General features: G+C 38.4%; 1 protein-coding gene across 1 annotated transcript; it reads left to right on the forward strand.

Annotated features, from left to right (window-relative positions):
- The first annotated feature begins 13,772 nt into the window (after positions 1-13,772).
- Positions 13,773-22,010, forward strand: LOC139314962 (DGAT1/2-independent enzyme synthesizing storage lipids-like). Its single transcript, XM_070940986.1, has 6 exons — positions 13,773-13,788; positions 14,312-14,476; positions 15,041-15,234; positions 16,241-16,304; positions 18,636-18,775; positions 21,822-22,010. Exons 1-6 carry the CDS (start codon positions 13,773-13,775, stop codon positions 21,927-21,929), a joined length of 687 nt encoding a protein of 228 aa, XP_070797087.1. The 3' UTR covers positions 21,930-22,010.
- The last annotated feature ends 1,398 nt before the right edge of the window (positions 22,011-23,408 follow it).

Raw genomic sequence — 23,408 nt, forward strand, 5'->3', positions numbered from 1 at the left:
TAAAAGTGTATTAATGTATTAAAATGTATTAAAAATGTATTAAAAGATTAAAAGTGTGCATGTATACTGTGTTTGTTGAAAGGCTGTGTTAAAATTGAATAGCTCTTCCTCAACAGAGGGAAAGGGATACAATACCACCTATCTCCTGTTTACAATGCAGTCTTTTCAGCAGTCCGAAGAAGGTTCCACATCCAGTTGCACTCTGATTCAGGTGACTCTGAGGATAGAGATAAACTCCCAAGTGGCCTAAAAGGACTCTCAGAAAGGCAACAACTGACCCTCAATGTGATAACAACCTGATGTTTACAAAGAATATAAATTCTTCCATTCCCCATCAGTTAGAAAAAATGGATGGGAAGCAAGACATTTTCAAAGGGAAAACCAAAAAAATCCAGTTGCCTTTTGAAAAAAACTAGAACCTTACAGTTATTGAATGCAATTTCCCCCTATTTTCCTCACAACAAGAACTCTCTGAGTTCAACTGAGAGAGACTGCCTCCCTGGTAAGGCCACCCAGCTAGCTTTCATGACTAAGGTGGAACTTGAACTCAGTCTCTTGCTTCCTAGCTTGGTGCCTTAAACATTAGACCAAACTGGCTATCATCAATTTCTCTTCCTTTTCACATCAAGAGATTTCCAATGTTCTTCCCGTGCTCTCTTTTTCAACTTTTTCATTCCATACATATGTGACAGTAATTGATGGTTTCTATTGACATCTGGGTTCTGCATCTTTTACCACACTTGATAGTTAGTTTCCTGATTTGCATATTATCTCAGTTTTATACTTGTATACTATTGTCTGGAATTAGCAATCAGTTTTTTTGACGAACATAGTTCACCTGCAAAATTAAAGTTTCATGTGGCAGGGTGTGCAATAACTTTGATTGGAGAAGAGCTGAGCAGAAATGGTGCTCTGGAATTCCTAAAAAATGAATGGCAGAGAAGCCACAAATACATTTTCCTAAATAAATTACACAATCTCTCTTAATTTCTTCAGGGAAAAGTCAAATTCTGCAGCAGTTCCTCAAGAGCAGAACTCCCCTTTGATGTAGATAAGAGAATCAGTCTTAAAAGTCTTCTTTTGTGATTTAACTGAAGCATGGGAAGAGAGACAGGACCAATTGAGATTTTATTTACCAAATATGGACATTGTCCATCTCCCTCACAGAGGGACTGTAGGTGGTGTAAAAAACAAAATATTAAAACATAAAAATTGTACATAAAATTTTAAATAGGCAAGGATAGTTCAAATTCAAGATTAAAAGTTAATTGAAAAGTGAGAGGAGAGCCTTTACGGTACTAACCAGCTTCACGGCTTTGTGCTGTTAGGTGAGCCCTAAGCAAGATAGCAATGCCAATGCTGAAAGGCCATGAGACTGGAGGCCCGGCTCACCTCTGAGGGGCTGCAATGCCCCAAAGGACCGGTTCTATAGAACCAGTTGTAAAACCGGTGGGAGGCTCCGCCCACTGACCCTGACATCATCAGAAGCGATCTGCGATCCCGTTGCGAACCGGTAGTAAAGGTAAGTAGAACCCACCCCTGCTGACATTGCCAATAGGAATCCTATAATTCACAGTTTACACATGTATTTGCAGCATGAATGCAGCATGGGCTGATGTGATAAGGCAAAGACAGTTCCGTAGATAACTTGGTCTCACGCCACCTAGGACTTACCTGATGTAACCTGGTTTGCTAATGAAACATCTGCAAGAAACCATCAAGCTCAAAAGGCACCAAAGACTCCACAGTTCAACCCCAGCTACTAATATTCTCTATCAAGTAAAAGTCTTTGTATCCTTGACCAGAACCTCATAAAAGCAACAGAAGGCATTTTAATTTGAAATATATGCATAAAGAAAATTACGCATTGGTATGAAAATATAAAACAGAGATAAAGTACAACCTACCCACCCAAATTTTAACATATAAGTCATAAAACTTTTCGTGGTTTTTCTGCAAAAGGCTAGCATGGCTCCCCTTGGAAATAATACACTGTGAGTAATACAGTAGTTTTCGCTAAACCGGGGTGAAATCCAGCAGGTTCTGACAGGTTCTGAAGAGCCGGTAGTGGAAATTTTGAGTAGTTCGAAGAACCAGCAAATACCACCTCTGTCTGGCCCCAGAGTAGGTGGGAATGGAGATTTTGCAATATCCCTCCACCAGAGTGGGGACGGAATGGGGATTTTGCAGTATCCTTCCCCTGCCATGCCCACTAAGCCACATCACGCCCACAGAACCGGTAATAAAAAAAATGGATTTCATCACTGCTCTTAACTCTAAAATGCAAATAAAGTACACATCTAAAAATTTTTGCATTATATATTCAAGCCCGGGCGCAAAAATGCATCAAACAAATGAAAAGCAGCAAGTGTGAAAGAATGAAAAGAACATACGCCAAAGTCTTGCCTTACTTTCGGCAGGGTACAAGGACCTTGGACAGAAATTAAGAGTGACAAGACGTTTTACTATGGAATTACAGTAACTCACTAACTTCGATCGCACAACTCTGTTCTCTAAAAGAGGCTGTCTTCCTACAGTTTCAATGTCTAGTCCAGGCTTACTTGTGATCAGCCAAAATAGTTAATTCATTAAGTTCAAGTACACAGATTGGCAGGTTCTGAAGACATGGTATGTCGTCTGGCTTGTTTCATGGACCAATGGAGCAACATTGGTGCCCGGAGTGCCTCCCAAAGTGATGACACCCAATACCGCCCTCTTGGGCGTGGGACGGAAAAACAGAAGAAAAGCTTAGGTCTTGCAGAGAGCGAAGCATTTCCTATCTTTGAAAAAGGGTGAGGGAGATGGACGGATCTCTCTTCCTGGCTGCAATGATCTGGGTTAGTGAATGCCGGCCGTGAGGGGGGCCCCACTGGCATTGGGGTTTTTTTGGCTGACTCTCTGTGGCCAAAGCCTCTGGGGGGGTGGGATTCAAATAATTTAACAACCGGTTCTCTGCCCTAATGATTCCTTCCAACAACCAGTTCACCAAACTGCTCAGAAAGTTAACAACCAGTTCTCCCGAAGTGGTGTGAACTGGCTGAATCCCACCACTGCTTCCCCCCCCCCTTTGATTCCCATGAAGCTCCAGACCCTTCCCTGCCCATCTGTCCTGGAGTTCTTCTCCTTGGCTCTCCCATCCCTGGTCGGAAGAAAATCCTGCCGATATAACCTGAAGAGAGGCGGCTCTGCTTCTTAAAGGCTCCTTTATTCATTGTAAAGGTGAGAGTCCCGAGGGTGTCCTTCCTCTGCCACTGAGGGAGTAATCCTGCGGATGCTGGACTGAAGGAACGATCGTATTCAAAGCTTTGCAGACCTTAGTTTGGTAGGGTTTTGGTAGGATCAAAGGAAAAGCAACAGAATTCTGTTCCCCTCTATTGTCACTTTTTCCTCTTCCTCCTTCTCCTCTTCTGCTGACCTAAGCTCTAGTATTAAAATGTTAATCTACTCGTTTTCAGTGAAGGTAAACCTGGGAAAAAATCGGTACCAGGCGGAGGTTTTTGAAAAGAAGAAGAGAAACTATCTTTCTTTGTTGAGATTAAGCATATGCAACAATGGGCTTCCCTCAATCTGTTACCCTCCCCTAACTTCTTCCCAGTAATATCAGATGGAGGAAAGACATAAAATAATGTTTTGTGCACCTTTGAGTCAGTTTTGATTGCTAGTAACTTTTCTGACAGGTGGCAATCCAGGCCCTATCCAAAACTTGCCAGCATGAACAAATGCATTATTTATACTCTTCTACATATCATAAGGAACACGGTGGCTCAGTGGCTAAGATGTTGAGCTTGTCGATCAAAAGGTCGGCAGTTCAGCAGTTCAAATCCCTAGTGTCGCGTAACGGGGTGAGCTCCTGTTACTTGTCCCAGCTTCTGCCAACCTAGCAGTTCAAAAGCACATAAAAAATGCAAGTAGAAAAATAGGGACCACCTTTGGTGGGAAGGTAACAATGGTCCGTACGCCTTTGGCATTTAGTCATGCTGGCCACATGACCATGGATAGAGCTGGCTCTTCGGCTTTGAAACGGAGATGAACACCGCCCCCTAGAGTCAGGAACAACTAGCACATATGTGCGTGAGGAACCTTTATCTTTACAGATCATAATCAACTTCTTGAGTAATGTTGTCTCTGATAGATTAACTTACTTTATTAACTTTCTAAAAAGCATTATGTGTAACTTTATTTACTCCTACAAGAATGTTTTGAGTTGAAATATATACAGCTGCTTTGCTTGTGAGTATTTCTACTGAAAGTATTGCCTCGTGTAGACTTATAGACAACCTAAGAAATTCTTCAAGGAGTTGTCTGAGCTTCCAGACCCAGCAGCTGAATGAATGTTTTCAAAAATGAAAACATTCAACTTGAAAACAAGCATGCTAGTGCCAACAGACTTTGCAAAATACCTCTCCCATTCTTAATGCAGCCCAAATGATTATTACCAGTGTGTCAGATTTCCCCATAACTTCATTGATGAAAGAAGAAAATTTGAGAAGATCCTAGATAATTGCCCCCATTCAGCTCGCCAGGGGTTGCAAGAGGAGAAGGAGGGGGAGGAGGAGAGCCACCACATTGTAATGGGCTCCAGGAGGAGGAGGGGACCCCACTGGCAGAAGAGCAACGGGCGATAGCTGGTGTGCCGGAGAAGTGGCTCTGTGTGCTACTTCCGGCACGCATGCCATAGGTTCACCATCACAGGTATATAGCCAATCAAGACATTTCACAATCAGGACTCAAAATAAAAAAAGAAAGAAAGAAAGACTTTATACATGGAGTCTGAATATAGGTACTGTATATATCGGAAATATTTCTATTTATCTATTTGAGTCTTCATTTCAGATGAAATACAATTTGTATAATGTTTACAGGACAAGAGCTGTCATGAATATTCTATTTATTGAGTAACTATTCAGTGGAATTGAAAAAGTTGGCAAACTAGCATAATACTATGCTGCTGCCACCCACTCCACCATCCTGAGTCAATCCAAGTAGATACCATGGCTGATAGTATCAAAAGCTTCAGAAAGATCAACTAGGGTAAGGATGGATCCACAACCCTATCCCACTCTCATCAGAGGTCATCCAAAAGCATGACCAATGCTGTTTCCATCCCATGTTCAGGTCTTAATGAGCTGCAGTGGTGCAGTGGTTAGAGTGCAGTACTGCAAGCTACTTCTGCTGGCTGCCTGCAATTTGGCAGTTTGAGACTCACCAGGCTCAAGGTTGACTCAGACTTCCATCCTTCCAAGTGGGTAAAATGAGGACCCAGATTGTTGGGGGCAATATGCTGACTCTGTAAACCATTTAGAGATGGCTGTAAAGCACTGTAAAGCAGTATATAAGTCTAAGTGTTAAGATCTAGATAAATCTGCTCCTTCTGAGCTCCTCTAAAACTGCTATGTACCCACTTACTCAATTAATGTATGTATGTGTGACCCGTGTTTGAAATTTCCACATAGAAGTCTAAGAATCTAAGGAAACATAACAGTTGCTTTCAAAACTTCAGACACTTAATCTACTAACTTGTCCTATTCACTTAGCCATGTTAACAGGATAGCTAAATCTAAAGCAAATTTATAGCCAAAACCACAACGTAAAAAAAAAAGGCCATGAACAGATCAAGTAAACTGTACTGCAGTACCACCTAGTGGATAATACATTTTGAAGCTATTTTTTCATATATTAACCAGGTTTCATTTTTTCAGAGTGCATTTCATTGATAAATCAGAATACAATTTAATAAACGTTTCCACATATAGTTAATTTTTATATGAAACTGGTATTTTGGACTTGCACTTCCTATAGGCTATGTTAATATATATAATATATATATATATAAATGTATATAAAGAACAATTAATATGATTGTTCTTTATATACATTTTATATCTGAGTACATAAAATAAGTATTTATTATCTTTATAAGCAGAGGATAAAAATAATGTGGAGGATTTTTAAGTTAATTCCCATGTAACACGTGTAACAGCCACATATATATCGTATAGCTAAATTCTATAGTTTAGAATTTAGAAAATTCTGTATAGAAAAATTTATATCATTTTTTGGAGGGGGGGAGGCTACCTGTAAGAGAACAGTCCTGTTTTTCTGAATCTCAATTTGGCATTGTTTCATGTCAGGAACCTTGCAAAAGGTCAAAACCTGATCAAGTATTTACAAAGGTCAGAATTACGCAGAGCCCAAATTGGATTAGATGTTAGTGAAATGGAGTATTTAATTACATCAATAAGTATTTAGCTACAACACATTTCAACAGTGTCATTGCTAAACATTCTCAGAACAAAGTGAAATACTTTTTGGAAAGTAGGCTAGGAAATACCAGTGGGATTAGGCATATTCCTATGCCTTTATAATTTAATGGAATGAACCATCATGAGAATCCTGAAACTATTCAGTAAAATGAGATTAGATGCTTCATAGTTTTTGAGTTATCCTATTTGAAAAAAATGTCTGAAAATAACAAAACAATTTACGCATACACTTGAAATAGCTGGACATTAGATATGTATGCTCTTCCATCATGGTTTCAAATAAAAACAAATATATCTAAATCATTGAAAAACATGTAGCCAAAAGTAACTTTAACCTTAGACTGTCTACTGTTGACCTCACCCCATTCCTAAGAGGTCTGTAAGGGGCGTGCATAAGAGCACCAGCGTGCCTACCGTCCCTGTCTTAATGTTTCCTCTATTTGTATCTATTTTATGTATCCAATCCATACCTAATACGTTCTTGACAAATAAATAAATAAAAAATAAAATAAATAAGTAATGAGTGTTCCAGTTGTACTATTCATTCAGATCCCGAGAAACAGAATATTGGTGTGATTTGGCTTGAATCTTCAAGAGTTTCAAATAGTCTGCCAAAATAAATTGGGGAAATTCTATCTGAGAACATTGGTTATAAGATTTTATAAATAATGATTGCGATATTAAAATAGAAGCTAAAATTTAGCCTAAAAATCAAATTAAAAAATTTACAGTTGTGTATTGTAATTCCAGGAGCAGCTTAATTTCCTTATGTTTATTTCATTTTCCTCTTTCAGAATCAACAAACACATTTTAGTTTCCAATAGATAAAACATAATGTACCAGGTAATGGTTATTTATTCATGCAGTTACGATCTAAATGTAACTAAATATGCTACAATTTATTTCATTCCATAATTCTGCCAGCAGTTTCTCAAGAACAGAACTCCCCTTTAACGTGGATAACAGAATAATCTTAAATCTTCTCCTGTGATTTAACTGAAAAAGCAGAGAAGCTGTGGACCAATTGAGATTTTATTTATTTATCAATAAATAAATAAATAAAGGGAGAGGGAGTCACAGAAGGAGTCTGTGCAGTGTATTACTGAAACATAAACATATAAAATTATAAAAATACACATATATAAAAATTTAATTACCAGGAAGGAGTAGTTAAAATTCAATGTTAAATATTAATTAAAAGATAGGAGGATGGCAGGGGTGAAATTCAGAAGGTTCTGACAGGTTCTGGAAAACCGGTAGTGGAAATTTTGAGCAGTTCAGAGAACTGGTAGCAGAAATTTTTAGTTCGGAGATACCACCTCTGGCTTGCCCCCGAGTGGGGTGGGAAGGGAGATTTTGCGATATCTTTCCCCCAGGAGTGGGGAGGGAATGGGGATTTTGCAGTATCCTTCCCCTGGAATGGGGTAGAATTGGAGATTTTACAGTATCCTTCCTCTGCCACGCCCACCAAGCCACACAACGCCCACCAAGCCACGCCCAGAGAACCGGTAGTAAAAAAATTTGGATTTCACCACTGGAGGATGGCCTACACAGTGCTAACCAGACCCACAGCTGTGTGCTCCTGTATGAGCCCAGAACAAGATAGTAGTGCCTTTAGTCATTTCCAAAAAGCTAAGAGACTAGAGCCCATCCCATCCCTCATCTCACCAAAAGGAGAGGTACAACAACAGAGCAGGTTTTTTTTTACTGAACCCCACAAATCGGTATTCTTTAACTGACAACATACATTCCTGGTATTGACCAGGTAAGACGTGCTTATATAACGAGGTGAAGACACTTCTGTAGGTAATCTGGCCCCATACCAGATTAAAGGGTTACCTTTAAAGGGCTTTAAAGGTAACCAACTCATAACCAACCCCTTGAATCGGATACAGAAACAAACCACACCCAATGCAGCTTGTGCAGCAGAGGTGTTACATGCGTTGTTCTTTGGATGCACAAGATTGCTCACATGGCCACATTCTATACCAGCTGAAGCTTCCAGATACTTTTCAAGGGCAGCCCAGATATAGCACATTGCAATAATAGAACTCCTAATCTTTTTCCCAGTAACCAGCCTATCCAGCACAGTTATGCAAAAACCTTTTTTGAATTAATTGGTATAATCTTTGGGAAGTTTTTGTTTTGTGATTGAGTAATAACTTTCAAAGTATCCCATAATTAGTCAGGTGTGACAATTTAGGGCTAAATTCTCTACTGAGTAGATAATTATATTATAAACAAGCATGGCTTGTTACACGTTGCTACATTGCATATGGCTTCTTTGTTCTAAAGGAACAAAGTTTGTTTTTTATTTTTTAAAAGTAAGGACATTTGGAACAAAATTATGTAGCAATGGTTTTAATTGGCTCTTGTATGGTATTTTTACATATTCAGATTCTGATACACCTTAGATTACATGCTTGGTTTGATGTAAAAATCAAACTGATAATTTTTGAATTTCTCCTTTTTTACAATAAGTATACTGAAATCTATATTTACTTAATACCGTATGTATTATATATTCAAGAGTCTCTAATGCAAATACTAATATGTAAAAAATATTGCAATGTGCATCTGACAATCTTCCTATTCTTACAATTAGATGTGGTGATGTCCATTTATGGTTAAAAGGTGATATTATGAAAACTATTTTTTACTTTTCCTGTGTTGAATAGAATCTTGCATATAGAATAAATGCAATTAGATCTAGTCCTTTATTAATCTATATCAGATAAAACTGATTTCGAATGCCAAGTATGATACATGTGTTATACTAAAATTTTCTCATTTTGTAACTCAAATGAAACTCAAATACTTTGGCCACCTAATGAGAAGGAAGGACTCACTGGAGAAGAGCCTAATGCTGGGAGCAATTGAGGGCAAAAGAATGGGACGACAGAGAATGAGATGGCTAGATGGAGTCACGGAAGCAGTAGGCATGAACTGAAATGGACTCCAGAGGATGGTAGAGGACAGGAAGGCTCGAAGAGCCCATTGTCCATGGAGTTGTGATGGGTCAGACACGACTTCGCAACTAACAACAACAACAACTTTGCAATTAGCAGCTAATTCACATGGTAAGATTTCTTTGTTTTGAAATAGGCCTAATTAATGTGTGTCCTTCAGAGTCATAAATCATTGCTCTAAAGAAAATCTATTGGAAAAACTCTGGAAATAATAAAAGATACTATTTCTATGCTGTACATCTGATCAATTTTCAGATATTATCTAGGTATTTAGATTTCTTACAATTATTTATTTATTATTTATTTATTTATTATTTAAATTTTTATACCACCCTTCTCCCAAGGGAGTCAGGGCGGTGCACAGCCACAATAAAACACATATATCCATAAAGTTTAAAAATAGTTTAAAACATATTAAATAATTTGGCCCTATATTTAAAAAAAAAAAACTAAAACACCAATTAAAATTTGTTATTTAAGCCAGCCCAGCCCAATGACAGTTGGTTAGGAAATCTCACCAAGCAAGGTACTTAATAAGTGATTATTCAAAATCACTGAAGTAAGCATATGTCAGTAAGCAAGTCCACATTAAGATTTCATGATATAAAATTGTTTTGTAAATTTAAGTTATAATGGTGAACTGCAAAGAATTTATGGTTTTAAAAAAAACACAAAGCATGTCCCACTGAAGCCAGCCTATTTGCCTTTGCAGCTCATATTACAATATTAGAAGCTCTTGAATTATATTAAATCAAATATAATCCATTTAATTAGTTTCTAAAATCAAATTTAGTTTACTAATTCAAAAAACGTTTTTGAGCTTCTGGGAGCAATTTTCAAGGTAAGGAGGTTGTCAATGTGCTGTTTCAGAAATACTGTCTGGAAAGAGCCTTGATAGTACAGTGGTTTAGTGCACCCTCTTATTAACACAGCTGCCTGCAATTTCTGCTGGTTCGAATCTCTCCAAGGCTCAAGGTTGACTCAGCCTTCCATCCTTTCTAAGGTAGGTGAAATGAGGACCCAGTTTGTGGGGGCAATAAGCTGACTTTGTATAAAATATACAAAAGAATGAAGGCTATTGCTTAACGCATTGTAAGCCGCCCTGAGTCTCCAGAGAAGGGCGGCATATAAATCAAATAATAAAAAAAAAGTCCATAGTAAAAGCCAAGAGAGATTTTAGCCTAGGTTGCTTTTGCATCATAGAATTTTGCAGCATAGAACTATCCTTCAAGAGTCTCATGCTAAAATCCAGCTTAGCTTTTACTATGGGCTTTTCCATCACGTAGTTGAGAGCAACAGGGCTACCTATCAAATAGATTTTACTCCATGCAGGGTAGAGTTCTGAAGAAATGCTGTTGCTTTCAAAGAAGTTGGCTGGAAAACGCCCTTCCCCCCCCCTTTCTAAAAAATTACATTTGCTGACTTTTTAGCCAGAAAACCGGTAAATGCTAGAGTAGAGTAGAGTAGAGTAGAGTAGAGTAGAGTAGAGTAGAGTAGAGTAGAGTAGAATAGAATAGAATAGAATAGAATAGAATAGAATAGAATAGAATAGAATAGAATAGAATAGAATAGAATAGAATAGAAGCTGGAAGGGACTTTGGAGATCTTCTAGTCCAGCCCTCTGCTCAAGCAGGAGACCCTACCATTTAAGACAAGTGACTGTCCAGTCTCTTCTTAAAAACCTCCAATGATGAAGCACCCACAATTTCTGAAGGGAAGCTGTTCCACTGTTGCCCTCACTGTTAGGAAGTTTCTTCTTAATTCCAGGTTGCTTCTCTCTTGATTAGTTTGATTAGATTCCAACCATTGTTTCTTGTCCTGCCCTCTGGTGCTTTGAAAAAGCTAACTGGGTTTTTGTGAAGCAGGCAATCTGTACTTGAAGCAGTATTTCATCAGAAAATAAATTTTTATGGTGCTGTATTTTGAGTGGAACGAAATTTTAGAAATTCAAAATGATGATCTGTCTGGATCATGTAGAGCAGACTGGCACGAGATATGGCCTTAATTTATCCCATCAGCCATGTGTGGCCTCTGTTTTTTGAATAATTAAAAAATAAATTGACCACCAGGAAGGCTCTGCCGCCATTGCCACAAAATCACATTGCCTCCAACACCTCTAGGCCTCACCAATGCCACCAGCTCCACCTGACTGGCAGGTCAGCTATTTTTTTCCCAGACAACTAATATTTTTCATTTATTAATGTGGTCCCTTCCCATCTAAAACTTGCAGAGCCTTGATGTAGCGGACTGTGCAAATAGTCTTCATATTAGACTTACGCAGACATTTTGAATAATAAATGAATAACAAATGAATAAACAAATGTGAAATAAATAAAAGATAATTGTGTGAAAAGAGATAGTTCAATTTTTCAATGAAAATTGAAGTTAAACTTTGTAAGAGAGTATATATTTTATGGATGCTTCCTTTCTCCTTGCAAACTTCCAACAAGCAAAGTCAGTGGGGGGAAACAGGCAGGAAGTAGAAAATACCTCCCTGCTCATTTGGCTCACCCACCTCATACTATAGACCTGTTTAGAGTAAAAACCTCTTAAACGATGACCCAACGAGACTGAATTTGATTATGAATTGATTTGATTATGGAATAACAGCAACACATTGGCTGAGAGAGACCGCGATTGCACAACTCTGCTAATTAAAAATAGGCCGCCTGATTCAAAGTCTTGAGTACAGGGTGATTGATTACATATCAGGCAAAATACTTAATTGATTAAAGCACAGGGTGGTGTTCAGGCTAATTACAGGTCAGGCAAAATACTTAATTCATGAAACCAAATTTGGGTAAATCACGGATTGGCGGATTCCGGCCACACGGTTTGCCACATTTTCATTTCATCTATGGAGCAACGGGGGCGGCGCCAACAACTTCGTAGAAGGATACAACTGGAATGGGGGAAACCGGTAGGTTGCTTGGGGCTTGCGGGGAAAGGCGAGATATCGGGGTGATTCGTTCATTTAACGAGGTCCCACTTAAGGCTGGTTTCACTCCGCGTCTCCCCTCCTTTGTAGAAAGGCAGCGGATCTCTCTACGCACTTACTTATGGCGGTGCTGCAGCCCGCAACCCAAGGAGCAGCCGACCCCTCCGAGGCGCGCGCTCTCGCGGGTCCCCCTCTGGGAAGCGCGGTAGGGTCGGAGGCTGGCTGGGCTCTAAAGGAGCCTCGGTGCCCTTCGAAGCGCGGACTCCCAACACCGCCCTTCTGGGAGTGGGGAGAGAAAGCAGAAGGAAAACTGGGGTCTTTGGGACGGCGAAGCGCTTCCTACCTTTGAAAGGTGGCGAGGGAGACGGACGGGCTTGTTTTTCCTGGCTAGACTGACCCGGGTTAGTGAATACCGGCCGGTGCGGGGAAGAGCACTGGCAGTGGTTCTTTTTGGCTGACCGGCGCCGTTGCAGCCTCTGTGGCTAAAGCCTTTCCCATCCCCGCTCGGAAGAAAATCTTGCCGGTATAACCTGAAGAGAGGCGGCTCTGCTTCTTGAAAGGCTCCTAGGAAAATTCGTTGTAAAGGCGAGAGTCCCGAGGGTCTTCTTCTTCTGCCGCTGGGAGAGTAACCCTGCGGATGCCGGAGTGAAGAAACGATCATATTGAAAGCTTTGCGGCCCTTACTTTGGTAGGGTTTTGGTAGGATCAAAGGAAAAATAAGCAAATCCCTTTCCCCTGGTATTGTCACTCCTCCTCATTTCACCTTAGGTTCAGTATTAAAATGCGAATCTGCTCCTTTTCAGGACAGGTAAACCTGGAGAAAAATTAGTACCAGACAGGTTTTTGAAGAGAGGAGGAGATGCTACATCTGATCATCTTTCTTTCTTGAAATTAAGCATATCCATTAACCAGCTGTTGCCCTCCTGATGACTTCTTCCAAGTGAGCATGACCCAGCCAGGGTTTAGAAGTCTGGGAGATGATGTTCTCAGATGTTCTGGTGCACCTTTGAATCAGTCTTGACTCCTCGTAAGGGCATCTGTCAGAAGGAATCTTGTAACTTCCTGGTCCGTGCAAAAATTCTCCAAAGCATTCTTGACAGGTGGCAATCCAGCCTCTGTCCAAAATGTGCCAACCATAAACAAATGTATTATTTATATTTTTCTGCAGGTCATAATCAACTTCTTGACTGATGCTGCTTTTGATAGATTGCAGCCCATAAAAAAAATATGTGGTAATAATTTGGAAATCATTAAGGTGATTGTAGTTTTGCTGTAAAAAGAGCCTTGGTGGAGCAGCGGTGTAAAGTGCTGTTAAATAGCACTTAGCTGCCAGCTGCTTGCAATTACTGCGAGTTCAAATCTCACCAGGCTCAAGGTTGACTCAGCCTTCCATCTTGTGAGGTAGGTAAAATGAGGACCCGGATTGTGAGGGCAATAAGCTGATTTTGTATAAAAAAGAACACCGCTTAAGGGGGGGGGCGTAAGCCCTTCCTAGCAGGTATGTTCTATGCTTAGGTCAGACTGAAGTCGACGTAGTTCTAAGTTATCTAAGTCCAAAATTTGGAGTCTGGTGGCATAAAGTATTTTATTGCGGTTAAAGGAATGGAGGACTCATTTCGTAAAATATCTCTGGACTCTCTACTTTAAAAGTGTGGTTGATTGTTTCATGTGACTTTTCTAAATGTTCTTTTTTTATTATGACAAAGGTTCTGTTCTTCTTTTGTGATTTGAGCTTTCTTAAGTCATTGATGATTCTCTTGATCACATTGTCTAGTTTCTGTATTGGGTTGGTGCTTACTGGAACGTAGGGGTTTTTGTCCTCCAATAATTCCTTGGTTTTTTATATGTATTGTGTTCTGTCTACAATAACAGTGGTTCAGCATTTGTGTGCTGTGAGAATGGTAATGGTTTGGTCCTGCTTTAGTTTTTCTTTTTTAGGGCTGCTTTCAATTGGTTCTGATTCTGTGTTCTTCTTGTATGTGGTATGATTGTCTGTCTTATATTTTCTTGGGTCTCTGTGGCAATTTCTGAGGTTTTAAATGTACCTGTAATCATGTCGTTCATAATTTTAATATCTAAATAATTTTTGTTATTCAAGCTTAATATCAAATGCTAGTCTTGAATGTTTCTGTCTGTGACAGGTTATGAGGTGCATGGCCTGGAAAAATTACCAGATGGACCAGCACTGATTATTCATTATCATGGAGCAACTTTCTTAGACATTTTGTACTTGGCAGTCATTATTTTTATCAGGAAGAAAAAAATCCTCCACATAGTTGGTGAGCATTTTATCTTTTCAATCCCAGGTAATTGTTTTGAAAAATTAACATAATTATTTGTACATCTCATTTAATGTGTAGATAAGCTTTTACACACACACACACACACACACACACACACACACACACACACACAAACACACACACATTCATATATGAGAGAGAGGGAGGGAGGGAGGGAGGGAGGGAGGGAAAGATATTGAGATATATATTGAAAAACTCCAGTGAACGAAAATTATATTCTATTTCATCCCATCCCATCCCATCCCATCCCATCCCATCCCATCCCATCCCATCCCATCCCACACTACAACAGCCAGAAATTTGAAGACCTATCGTAAGTTCTTTCATTTGGTGCCATCATAACTTCGAATAACTAATTGAACAAATGGTGTAGCTCAAGGAATACCTGTAATGGCTAGTATAAGTATAGAATTGAAAATTTGCTACAAACGTGGGCAAATGTAGTTTTCTTGTGTCTTTCTCATTATATACATCTACTTTGTTTTTCTGGCAGAGTATAATGGCTGCGGACAGATCATAATTTTATACCAATATTTTAATCTTACAATAGTTTCTGATGAATTCCAGGTATGAAGTTAGTATGTGATGTATTACAAATTAAGCCTGGGTCCGAAGAAGAATGTAAAAAAGTATTAGAGAATGGAGAATTGTTGATAATTTCACCAGGGGGAGTACGGGAATCACTATTCAGTGATGAAAATTACACCATTATATGGAGAAATCGTAAAGGATTTGCTCAAGTGGCTATTGATGCAAAAGTGGTAAATATTGTATTGGTATAATTGGATAATATTATAACTGTTTTTGTGTGCCATGCTTAGAAATATAGTTTTTGACCTATGACTAATGGAGCCTGCCCATCATGGTCATAAGTCCTAATGGCTGTAAAATAAGTCAGTTGTGTGATCCACCTGATTTTATTATCCTTTTTGAGGCAATTTTAAGTGACCTATAAAGTGACTGCCACAGCTGTTAAGTGAACACAATGGCTGCTAAGTGTAGTTCACTATTGATGCAGTTTTGCTGAAAAATGGAAATGTGCCGTTTTTGTAAAATTTGATCACTGAAGTGAGGATGGAGTGAATGGCACAACCTTGAATTCAAGTTGTAACTAGCCCGATGGTAGGTTGGTCTTAAGTTCGAACAGTCACTAAATGACCAATCATAAATAAAGGACTACCTATATAACATTTATAACATTTCTGGAAATAAAACGTTTCTGGCAAATTTTAAGCAATAGGAACCAATCTGATGGAAAGAGGGAGAGTCAATGTGGTAGGGATTTTGAGATTTTGGACTGATAAAGTCAGTCTATCCTCAGTCATAGATTGTTGGGCCAATTAGCACTCTTTTATCTTAATTTACCTTTCAATAGCAATATCACTTTGACTTATATTCAGTTTTGCAGTGCTTTACAGCCCTCTCTAAGTGGTTTACAGACTCAGAATATTGCCCCCAACAATCTGAGTTCTTATTTTACTGACCTTGGAAGAATGGAACTGAGTCAATCTTGAGCTGGTGAGAATCGAACTGCCAAACTACAGTCAGCCGGCACTCAGCAGAAATAGCCTGCAGTACTGCATTCCAACCACTGCGCCACTACAGCTACTTCAGGGTTAATAAACTCTATGTAGGGCTTCTGTTATATTTCCTCTAATTAGTATAACACTTCTGTAGGCCACAAAAAGCAGATACTTATGACAGGAGTAAATTAAGAAAAATACTGTAAATTCTTAATGTTTATTTTCATCACACTATTTTTTTCAGCCCATCATTCCTACATTCACACAGAATATTCGAGAAAATATTCGAATAGTTGGAGGACAAATAAGTAAGCAACTTAGTTTGTGCTTTTTCGTATTAAGTCATCTATGATTACATTTTGTTCCTTCTGATTAGAGCTTGCTTTGGCTACATTTTTTGCCTATAGTGGTGGACATAATTTAAATAAAATGCTCTGGTGTTTATTACCATATTCTAATATATAAATAAATTGGTCTGTTCTAAAAAAGAAGCCATTGTTTTCTCTTTTATATTCTGTCTTTCTCTCACAGCTCAAAGAAACATATCTGGATTTCCTCTGTTTTTATTTCAAGATCAATAGTATTGTGGAATATATGAATCTGTCTCAATCCAAAATTGCCCAGCAATCTACATGAAGGACAGACCTAGATTTAAGTACTTTGGATGAATTAAGTTCATCTCCTTAACCTGCACTACAATACAGTGTGGACATGTAGAATTTTTAACATTTTTTTGAGATTTGATATTTCTTCTTTGAGAGATTACAATTTGGAAAACTAACTCAATTACAAAGTCAGATTAGTATAGTAGTTAAGGTGCTTGACTAGAATCTGGGACATTATGACTTCTACTATTCTCTTCACTCTTACAATTGACTATGGGGATGCTGCAGCGTCCCTCTCTCCCCCCCCCCCATTCTGCTCTGTTAGGACTCTGCAACATTTAGCCTTGCTCCTTATGGCTCCTGGAAGCAGCTGCCATTTTCAGCACTCCAGCAATTCCTTTTGGAAATGGTAGCTGCTTTTGGAGCATTCTACCCTGATCAGCTAGCCATTGGGGGACTGCAAACCCTATCCTGTTTCTTGCTAGGCTTTGGGAATCAGTCCTGCATGTTAAGGCACAGTTTCAGGATGAGCTTCTCAAAACCTTTCCCTTGCTTAACCTCTCTCTCTCCCAGAAAGCCACATTTTTTCAATAAATATAACAATAAAAGTTTGGAGGGAAAGACTTCTCGATCTTTCTTCCTCCCTCCACCTCCTCAAATTAGGTGCAGAAGCTAAACTCCCTCCCTCTTCTCTCAAATCTGTATACCTTTTAATTTAGGCTAGAGCCCAACATGTGCAGCAAATGGAGTATTTGAGGGTTTTTTTTTTCCTTTAAGGACCTTTAGAGCCCTAGCTGGAACCTAAAGGCAGATGAGAAAAGTCCTAGATAGGATAAACTTTTTGAGCTCAATGTGTTCTAGAGATACCAAAGAGAGGAACAGCTTGCTCTAATTCTATGGAGCTTCCAGAAATGGTTTATGGTAAAAGGTAACAGCAACGAAGGTGGAGAAGAACATGTGGAACCCCAAGGGATACCTCAGGGTTGGGGAAGGCCTTGGGGATGCCCAAAGTAGGTGGGCATGTATCTGCACTGGGCCTCCCAGAATCTCCCCCAATGCACCCCATTCTCCACTTAACAACCTGTACATTCATTTAAGGAATACAGGGGTGACTTGTCATTACTTGAGGCAGTTCATTTAACATTTATCCTGACTTCTGGCCCTAATTAGCAAGCTCCATTGCATTTGTAACTCAAGAATTAGTTGACTTCCAGAAAACTCTGGCACATCTTTGTCTTGATCCATTTTTTTTTTACTTTTGTCACATTTATTTATTTATTTATTGGTTCGATTTATATGCTGCCCTTTTCCGGAGACTCAGGGCGGCTTACAATGTGTTAAGCAATAGCCTTCATACTTTTGTATATACCTGCTTAGTAAGGCTTTCGCCCCCCCCCCCCCAAGCGGTGTTCTTTTTTTATACAAAGTCAGCTTATTGCCCCCACAATCCGGCTCCTCATTTTACTTACCTCGAAAGGATGGAAGGCTGAGTCAACCTTGAGCCTGGTGAGATTTGAACTTGCAGTAATTGCAGGCAGCTGATGTTATTTAACAGCACTTTAGTCTGCTGCACCACCAAGGCTCTTTTGCTTCCTTATTGGTTCAGTATAATGCCTCAGTCCTTTTAGATTAAACTAAAGATTATGTCTTGCATGAAGACCATTTCCAAACTTCTTCCAGACCATTTCACATCAATATAACAACTAATTGCAAGCACTGCTTCTCATTCCAGTTACTTCTGTTCTGATCTCGACTCATTTCACTAGTTCCTAGTTTTTTAGCTTGGTATCTTTTAGCTTGGCATCTGTTCTTTAACATTTTTACCGAGCTGCCATGTAGCTTTAAATTCCTAATGCAGAGCTGACACTGGAAGCAAGCAAATAATTCCAAGGTATTCAGATTTGTGTCAGGAAGCAACTTTGTACAAGTTTGTGCGTGTATCACTACTGCTCAGAATTTTTAAAATGAATAAGTGAGTAAAAATATATAATTGTACCTGATATCCTATTAATCTCTCTTTTTTCAATTAATCAGAATTATTAAGATCGATATATGAGTATCTTCGTTTGCTAATATTTCCTCTGTATGGAAATTTTCCAGTTAAACTGCAGACATATTTTGGAGATCCTATTCCATATGATCCAAACATAACAGCAGAAGAACTAGCCAAAAAAGTAAGATTTCCTTTCAAAGTATTAATAGATTGATCCCAACTTACTGGACTAAAATGAAGACTCCTGGATGGATTGCTGAGATACTTTCAGTGTATATTATATCAATGGATGTTCAAAGAAAATTTTTGTGACTCAGATTGTGAATCAAAACACACAAATCTTGATTGGGATAAATAGTACCAAAAAGACAGATTCGGTTGAAAATTAAGCTGAATGAAAGGTTATCAAATTTCTGTCAGTATCTACTGATTTATTTTCTAGATAAAGTTCTCAATTACAAAGTATTCTTGTATTTTATTCACTGTTTATGTTTCAGCAGTATTTTCCAGTTGTTTTTTAAATGCTTAATGTTGTTGTTAGTTGCGAAGTCGTGTCTGACCCATCGCGATCCCATGGACAACGTTCCTCCAGTTTAGTGTTCCTCCTTCCTGTGCTCTACCATTCTCTAGAATCCATTTAAGCTCACACCTACTGCTTCAGTGACTCCATCCAGCCACCTCATTCTCTGTCATCCCCTTCTTCTTTTGACCTTACTCTTTCCCAGCATCAGCCTCTTTTTCAGTGAGGCCTTCCTTCTCATTAGGTCCAAAGTATTTGAGTTTCATCTTCAGGATCTGGCCTTCTAAAGAGCAGTCAGGGTTGATCTCCTCTAGGACTGACCAGTTTGATCGCCTTGCAGTGCAAGGGACTCACAGGAGTCTTCTACAGCACCATAGTTCAAAGGCCTCAGTTTGATCTCTAGTTCTTCTGCATCTTCGAAATCCTGCCTGTACTTCTGGTAGTTCTCAATCCACATACTGCTGGAGCCTAGCTTGTAGGATTTTAAGCATAACCTTACTAGCATGTGAAATGAGTACAATGGTGCGATAGTTTGAACATTCTTTGGCATTGCCTTTCTTTGGAATTGGAATGTAAACTGATCTTTTCCAATCCTGTGGCCACTGTTGAGTTTACTAAATTTGCTGGCAAATTGAGTGTAGCACTTTTACTGCATCATATTTTAAGATTTTGAATAGCTCAGCTGGAATACTGACACCTCCACTTGCTTTGTTGTTGCTCAGATTTCCTAGGGCCTATTTGACTTCACATTCTAGGATGTCTGGCTCGAGGTCAGTGACCACTCCGTTGTGGTTATCAGGAACCTTAAGCTCATTCTTGTATAGTTTTTCTGTGTAATTTTGCCACCTCTTCTTAATCTCTTCTGCCTCTGTTAGGTCACTGCCATTTTGGTCCTTTATCATGCCCATCTTTGCATGAAACGTTACCTTTATAACTCCAATTTTCTTGAAGAGATCTCTGGTCCTCCCTATTCTATTGTTTTCTTCTATTTCTTTGCACTGTTCATTTAAGAAAGCATTCTTATCAAATGCTTAATACATATCTCTTTTTAGTATAGATATTTAGATACTGAGTTTAAATATTTTTTATGAATTGATTCTGAACTCTTTGGAATTATTTTTGTTTCGGAAGGTAGCATATAAATTAATGAGTTCATTACAAAGTAAAAACCAAAAATATAATCTATTTTATAGTTCAGTAATATAAAACCAAAAGTACTCTAAGAAGTTTTACATAGCATAAAGATCTTTCTAGAACCCAAGAATATCAGTTATCAACAGCATGATCGTGACGCTCAGCAGTCAAATGCCATTCAAAATTTATAGAACATAGAATAATAGGATTGGAAGGGAATTTACACTTCTTCTAATCCAACTTCCTTCTGAATAGGAAAATCTTTACCATTTTGGACAAATGGCTGTCTGGTCTCTTTCTGAAAATCTCCGATGATGGAACACACATAATTTCTAAATGTAAGCTATTCCACTTAATTGTTTTCACTATCAGGAAATTTGTCCTTGGTTTTAAGTTGGTTCTTTCTTTAATCATCTTATATGTGTCAGCTTTGGAAGCCATTTTAGGCCGGAAGCTTCAATGCTGCCACCTTCTCATGTGTGGAAAAGTAGGAGGGGGGATTAAGTAGAGGTGTTGTTAGTAGACATAATAGCATTCTTCCTGTCGGTCAAGATCAAGGCGATACAGCATCTAGAGAAGGAGTGGTCAGGGGGCTGAGTCGAGATGGGACAGATGTTGATTGGAGCATGCGATTGACGGGAGTGAGAGGATGTTTTGGGGGGTTTTGACTTGCTGAAGGAAAACCCGGACCTTTCAGATTCGGGTTTTCCCAGATGTGCCAGTTTACTTATTCTAGTAGAGAGAATTTTGGAAAATGCTTGCTTCCGCGTCTTTATTTGGAGTTGGGATTTTCTGGAATGCTGACACTGCTTTTGCAAACTTAAAAACAAACAAACAAACAAAAAACAAATGTCACGGAGAATTACACATCATTAGGGAAAATTCAGTGATATTGGAACCATTATATAAAAAAATTAATCCGTAAGGTCTCAAGTCACATTAGTCTTAGAGCCTCAAGAAACTTTCAAATGGACTAGAAGTGATAGGTCCCATTCTATCTACAGTTTGATTTTATTTTATTTTTTTTGCCAGATTAGTGTTTGTCTTTGATCATGAACACTTTTTTCAGTGAACATGTGGGAGAGAGTATGAAACTCTATGAAATCTTCTAAAATTAACTGTTTCCCTTTTATAGATTAATAACTTGGTGGTATTATCAAGCATATATGGCTTAATACAGAATTAATGTTCTAAGAGCAGTTTGATCCTAAAGATTTCTCATTGCTCAGTGGAGGTTGGAGTTTCAGAATGCCTTGCCATTCAGCAGTGGGCAGAGATTCCTTTTTAACAAACAAAAAATCAGGATCAGCATGTCTGAAATCTACTCCTGTTTTTTATTTGATTTTGTAATGCTTAAAGAATAAGTTGTAGGATGAAAACTAATTTCCATACACAGAGCTCTCTATATTTTGAATTTGTATGGATTTGGTAATTTCAGGGTTAAATTATTGAATGTCTGGTTAATATTATATTGTAGTTTGAAAAGTATTCATTGTTGCTTTTGATTTTAAATGTAATTTACCATTGAACGATGCAATAATAATGAATCATTTATATTTCTCTCCCCTCACAGACAAAGAATGCACTTCGGTGTTTAATAGACAAACATCAGAAACTACCAGGAAATGTTTGGAGAGCCTTGATGGAACGAGTTGCAACAGAGAAACAAGACAATAAATAACTTTGGCAAATCATTGTGAAGATATTATTTGAATGATATTTTAATGTAATGTATTATTTAAGAATTATTATAATACTTTTTTATTTGCTGGGCAAATGTATAATTTTATTAAAAAGTAGATTTTAAAAACCATTGTTACATGTATGGCTCAGGAAAGTACAAGTAGTCCTTGACTTACAACAATTGTACCCAAAATTTCCATTGCTAAGCAAGGCAGTTGTTAAGTGAGTTTTGCTCTGTTTTATGACCTTTTTGCCTAATTTGTTAAGTGAATCACTACAGTTCAGTAGTGGGTTCCACTTACCTTCACTACTGGTTTGGAACTGTGAGCACGCGCACAGCGCTTCTGCGCATGCGCAGCACGTCCGTGATGACGTCTGGGTGGGTGGGCAGAGCTTCCCGCCGCCGCCACTACCGATTCGTCTGGTAGAAACCCACCACTGCTGCAGTTGTTAAGTAAATCACACAATTGTTAAGTGAATCCACTTTTCCCTATTGACTTTGCTTGTTGTAAGCTGGCTGGAAAGGTTACAATAGTAATCACATGACCCCAGGACAGCGCAACTGTCATAAATTCACACAAGTAGTCAAGCAATCAAATTTTGATTTGTTTTTTGATTTTAATTCCAATCATGTTTTGGAATAAGATATAAAAATTATTGTTTAGGCTCTTGGGGAATGTATCCAATTTATAGCTTATTTCTAGTATGTAAGCTTTAACTGTTTTGGACTAAATTTGATACTTTTCTTAAAATGTGAATTTCTTTTCTCTTCTATGCATTATCCAGTGTAGTAGAGGTTGTCTTTAATTTCTCTATCAAATCAGGCTGGTATTGATTCCTTTTTTATGAAAAGTATTTAAATTAGATTAATATGATTGTACATAAAAGGAACTTTGGGTTGACTATAGTTTTAAATCATTTTAAAACTGGAAATAGCATTTAACCTGATATCTGTATTAGACAGAACAGGAAATATAATTTTATTACAGTTTTTCAGTTTAGGAGAAAAAAATAGTTGCAATGCAGGTTATACCTGGACTCTGTAGTCCCTTGCTTTGGGGTGGGATCGGGACGACTGAATGGAGCTGAGCATTTACTGCCCAGATGTTGTTTCTTGATGCCTACATGGAGTTCGCAGCAGATATTTTCTCTTTGAGCCCTGATAGAGAAACATCTGTTGCTGCCTAGGATTAAACTCTCAACCTTCCAATCAGGAGGCAAGTATCTTCACGTCTAGGCCATCACACAGCTCTTTTAAAAGATTTTTTAAATGTGCTTAATTTCCCTTAAGACATTAAAAAGAAATTGTGTGAAGCAAATTGGTATTGTGACCTTTTGATACTTATCATGGCAAATTGTCACTTCTGTAATGATTTGTGCAAAGTGTTAAAGAGATAGAGCAGTAATCCAACAGGTAAAGAAGAGACCAATGCTTATATTTAGGAAAGCCATTTCTGTTCATTTAAATTTTTAACAG

This window comes from Pituophis catenifer, unplaced genomic scaffold (genome assembly GCF_029215685.1).
Source record: "Pituophis catenifer annectens isolate HBS135680 unplaced genomic scaffold, rPitCat1.0.hap2 SCAF_3, whole genome shotgun sequence".
Lineage (NCBI taxonomy): Eukaryota > Metazoa > Chordata > Lepidosauria > Squamata > Colubridae > Pituophis > Pituophis catenifer.

Coding starts and splice junctions, on each gene's coding strand:
- LOC139314962 (XM_070940986.1), top strand. Junction 16,305..18,635: donor AATAGTTGGAGGACAAATAA/GTAAGCAACTTA, acceptor TCAATTAATCAG/AATTATTAAGATCGATATAT. Junction 18,776..21,821: donor CAGAAGAACTAGCCAAAAAA/GTAAGATTTCCT, acceptor CTCCCCTCACAG/ACAAAGAATGCACTTCGGTG.